The sequence below is a fragment of the Atta colombica genome, unplaced genomic scaffold, assembly GCF_001594045.1.
Source record: "Atta colombica isolate Treedump-2 unplaced genomic scaffold, Acol1.0 scaffold153, whole genome shotgun sequence".
NCBI lineage: Eukaryota > Metazoa > Arthropoda > Insecta > Hymenoptera > Formicidae > Atta > Atta colombica.
This window is the reverse complement of record NW_017259243.1, coordinates 3,849,856-3,855,050: the sequence shown is the minus strand read 5'-3', so window position 1 is coordinate 3,855,050 and position 5,195 is coordinate 3,849,856. Positions and strand designations below refer to the sequence as shown.

The following is a 5,195-nucleotide window of genomic DNA, read 5'->3' as shown; positions in this document are numbered from 1 at the left end:
TATATATATATATATTACATAAAAATATTATCCATATGTAATCTCAAGTATATATACTTTTTATTTATATTAAATTTTTCTTAATCAAAGAATTTCAAGTACTTCGAAAAAAAATCAAATGCAATTTTAGATATTCATTATATTAATTCATTACGTAAATTCTTCAATGTAAGACTAATAATAAATAACAATTATTTGTGCAATACATACCCGATTGTTCTTTATTTATGAATACAGCTGTGCGCTGTTCTTCTATTTCGTTAGTTTTGTTTATAACTTTTTTTAATTCTTCCCTATCGAATATTGGTTTACATCCCTCTCCTATATAATTTATTACATTATTTAATGATGAAATTCTAATACACTCACACACAGACAGACACACAGAGAGAGAGAGACACACACACACACACATAGCCACCCACACGCGCGCGCGCGCACACACACACACACACACACACACACACACACATGCGTGCGCGCGCGGGCGTGTGTGTGTGTGTGGTGTGTGTGTGTGTGTGTGTGTGTGTGTGTGTGTGTGTGTAATGAATAAATGAAGACATTCAGATAATTATGATTTATCTTTCTCACCTATCTAAATTAAATTTCTTGTCTTCGCTTTAAATTTGTTTTATTTGTTATTATTGACCATTATCATAATAATAGCAATATTACTATTGATGACATGATTGACATGATCTTGTAAGTAACAAAAATATTAAATTAAGAATTACTTTAAAAACTATTTTAAAAACTGAGTTCTGTTTTCGTTTATGACAATACAATATAATATTTTACAATCCCTAAACAACTAATCTAAATATAATAAATACAGAAAGACTTAAATACAAACTTTGATAAAAAAAATTGCATAAGATTTAGATGATATAATATTTGCAATAAATAATCATTAAATCAATAAAAAAACAAAAGAACACTTTAAGAACTTTTTTACGTAATGATTTACTAGCTCTTTTAAAATTTGATTAAAACTGTAATTTGTAATATATTATTTAGCTTAACAACAGAAAAATGATGTAATAGACAGTAAAATCTTGCGCGAAGAATAGTAACAATATCCATAATAACTAGGAAATCATCTTCCAATGAAAAAATGTACCACTCTTCTAAGGATATTTCATATCTTCCGTTGTTGACGATATTGAAATAATTTACAATCGTGTAATTAATATTTGATTGATTTCTACAAATTTATGTTTTAATAATTCAGCAAGAATTAAAAAAAATTGTATTATTTATTAATAATATTCAATATTTAACTTTTATATAACATATTTCATACTTTTTAAATCTTTATTATAATATTATTCTTTTATTTCTATGAATATTTGTTCAGTGATTATATTTTAACTTTTTAAAAATTTTATTAAAATTATTAAAAAATGCGGAATAAAAACATCAATATAAAAGAAAATTCTGAAAAGTAAACATCATGTATATTTGCAATGTATTATTGCAAAAATTATAATTTAAATTTTTACATTTATAGAAATAAACTGTCTTCAAAGGATACAAATTTTTATTTGTATTAATTATATACAAATATATTGTAATAATGATGAATTGTAAATCTGATTCAAGAAATTTTTCAACACAGAAAGAGTATTTTATCCATTATTTTCAACTTGAGATTTTTTTCACAAGAAGTGTAAAATATATATATTGATATAGGAACTTAGAATGTTTTTTTGAAAAAATGTTATGTCGCAATTCGAGAAGTATGTTTAACTATAATTAAATAATAATAATTTAACTACAATTAAATAATATTTTAACAGTATCCAACTAATTTATTGCATATTTAATATTCTTGCAACAAGAGGTTTGTTTAATGCATGTGTATTTCAAATATAGTATTTGTTTTAACAATAATTAATTTTATTTTGATTTTTAAGCTATATGCTTATTTTTTTTAATTAAAATATTTAACTTAGCGTTTATTTATACTAAAGCTACACTTAATTAAACCTTATTTACTTATGTTTTGTACAAAATTTTATTTAACTTCATTTCTATAAAAAATTTTATTTCTATAGGAATATTCTTGTACACAGACCGAACACGAGTATAGCATGGAGGACAGCGCGTAAGTCTACCTTGCTAGGGGAGTATCTATTGTCAAGAACAAACCTTTTAACATTCAGAACCGGTGTTAAATTATAGATCCTGTATGACTGTACAGCAGCATGCATATACACGGGCACACGTACGAGAGGTAGGCCCGGTTCCGATTTCGAGCCATTGGAAAATGAGTGAAATGTAAAAGACCGAATTATGAAGAGATATACTTAATCCTGAAAATGTGATCGTCAAAAGAGGAGATGATAAACTGTTAATTTCTTTAAAATCTTTATGATTCTATAAAATTCTTATTTTTTGCATAAAATTATTATTTTGCGCTATAATAAATGAAGAATTGAGTTATATGCAATACTAATGTGTCTATTGTATTAATAGCACAAAAGTTTTGATATATAAGTACTAGATGCATAGATTATTCCTTACATTTATGAAGAATTTACTATAAAAAAAATCGATAATGAATTTCATGACGAGCAAGAGAAATACTCGTAATAATGGTAAACATTGCAAATCTAATTTAAGAAATTTTTCAACACAGAAAGAGTATTTTATCCATTATTTTTATCAACTTTTTTTTCACAAGGTATATATTGCAAGAACTTAGAATATTTTCCTAAAAAAATGTTATTTCGCAAATCGAGAAGTATGTTTAATTATAATCAAATAATATTCAAATAATATCCAAATAATTTATTGCACATTTTATACTCTTGTTCAAGGCAGACTTAAATTTCAAATATAGTATTTGCTCTAACGATAATTAATTTTATTTAGATTTCTGAATTATATGTTACTTTTTTAATTGGAACATTTAATTAAGCATTATTTATCTATAATTATATCTATAATTAAGCATTATTTATCTACTAATATTTAATTATGCCTTATTTACTTCTGTTTATACAAAATTTCATTATACTTAAACATTGTTTCTGTTACTTCTTATTGAAATAAATTACATAATTCGAATTTTATAATTCATACATATTATATTACGTGCATTTCTACATAAAAAATTGTAAATTTGTAAATATGATTACGTATTTTAAAAATGATTATATTATTTTTTAATTACTATAAAACTATTCATATATTAATTTAAAAATATTGCTTCACAGAAAATATAATTACACAAATTTGCAAGAATAAATGATTCAAGTCTACCCATAATGAAGATAAGATTAAACTTTTTATGAATCACAATGAACGAAGAACAGAAAAAATATATAGGTATATAGGATTAGATATACATAGAAACAAGAAAGTCTTTTTAATGATTTGTTTTTAAATTGATTCAATATAATGAGATAATAATTTATACAATTTTCAAGTGAATTTTTTTATATTTAATATATACGAAAAATTTTTTAAATAATAATTTCCATTATAGTATATAATATTGTTTTAATAATCAGTTTATACAATATTTTTTTATTTAATTTGAATTTATTATTACTTACGATTAAATTATAAGATGCTGGAAGATACTGCTATTTGACAAATATCCTAATAGAAGAATATTTTCTTTCAGATTTTTCAGGAAGATATTATATTGATACTATAAAAGGGATACAAAGACAGCCTACAATGAAGATCAGGTATATAGAAATAGATATATAAGAAAATTTTTTTAATAATTTGTTTTTAAAATTGATTTAATGTAGTGTGATAACTTATACAATTTTTAAATGATTTTTTATATATGCGAAAAATTTAAAAAATTGTCATTTTCATTGTTATAGTATAATGTAATATTGTTGTTTCAATAATCAGTTTATATAATACTTTTTTATTTAATTTGAATTTATTACTATTCATGAAATGAGTAATTAAATTGTAAAATGGAGGAAGATACTTTGTTTGACGAATATTCTCATGGAAGATATTTTCTTTCACGGAAGATATTAGTATAAAAAGGAGACGAAAATGAGTAAAGAAAGCCTACAAGAAGATAAAGTTAAATTTTTTAAAGAACTGGAAAAGACACGGACAATAGGAGCTAACCGCAGAAGACGTCGCGTAAATAATTTACCTATGAAGTGTGAAATTTCTTTATTCACTAAAACGCGTTACATGTTTGGGTTCATTTTTGAACCTTCTTCAGAAACAACATGAACTAACATATATAAAAACTGAATAAAAGTTATTCTGTCATGGTGAGCTCCCCTATCGAGAATTTAAATATTGGAATTAAAACCAAAAAGACTGAAAGAAAAAGGATAAGAAAAAAAGAAAAGAAATTAAAGAATATCGTAAAATAAAATATGGAGAACTAATTTGGCAAATAATTTTAAGATTATAATTAATTATCCAGGACGCTCACCATGCTCTCAGAGAGTATTATATCGCAAACATTATTATAAAAATAATTATTATTATAAAAATCAAGAAACCAGTTCTTGATAATGTTGGCCAGTTAATATCAGACACTATGAGTAATTTTTTGTTTTTAGCTAATAATTTTCCGAGATAACAAATGGAAAAATGTAACATTAAAGCGTTAATCAATTCTAAGAACAAGAATAGCTTGTCTATGATCGGGAAGTAGACCTTGGAAAGTCCCTCCGTCTGTTGAGTCTATGCATCTGTCTCTTAATGAATATCATATCTGAAATCAACTTCTTTTTGCAATAAGACGGCGTCCAATATTGTAACGTTGTCGAAATCATGGTCTTCTTATAACCGACGCTCCGATATGACATTACGAGTAGACGTGTCCATCAAATATAGTAATTCTTATGCTCAGTGATTCTTGATCTTAGCTGTCTACACATTGGATTAAATTTTTTATTAAGAAACATATTTAAAAATAAATATCAAAAAAGATGAGGAAAAACCTGCTCTTTAAAGCAATTTAAAGAGCTTAATATAACAAAAGATGTAACTTTAGAGATAGCGTTCCGGAAATGTATAAAAATTTTTTAAATAATTTTTTATTATAAGTGTAAAATAATGGAAAATTTCGAGAATTTTATTTTTATATTTTTATGAAATGAATATTTACTGATAATCAAATACGTATTATTTTTCAATTATAACTTATATAAATATATAACTTATATAAATATATAACTTATATAAATTAATAATAT

The 5,195-nt window shown here is 23.8% G+C and overlaps 1 protein-coding gene across 8 annotated transcripts in view; it reads right to left on the bottom strand.

The window, feature by feature from the left end:
* LOC108685476 (zinc finger CCCH domain-containing protein 13-like) overlaps positions 1 to 5,195 on the bottom strand; it is a 22,159-nt gene that overhangs the window by 7,121 nt on the left and 9,843 nt on the right. For all 8 annotated transcript variants that reach the window (XR_001931668.1, XM_018190269.1, XM_018190268.1 and 5 more), the window contains one exon: positions 211 to 321. Coding sequence is in view for 7 of the 8 variants with exons in the window: in XM_018190269.1 (XP_018045758.1) it covers positions 211 to 321 (111 nt within the window). In the remaining variant the exon portion in view is untranslated. The remainder of the gene's footprint in view (positions 1 to 210; positions 322 to 5,195) is intronic.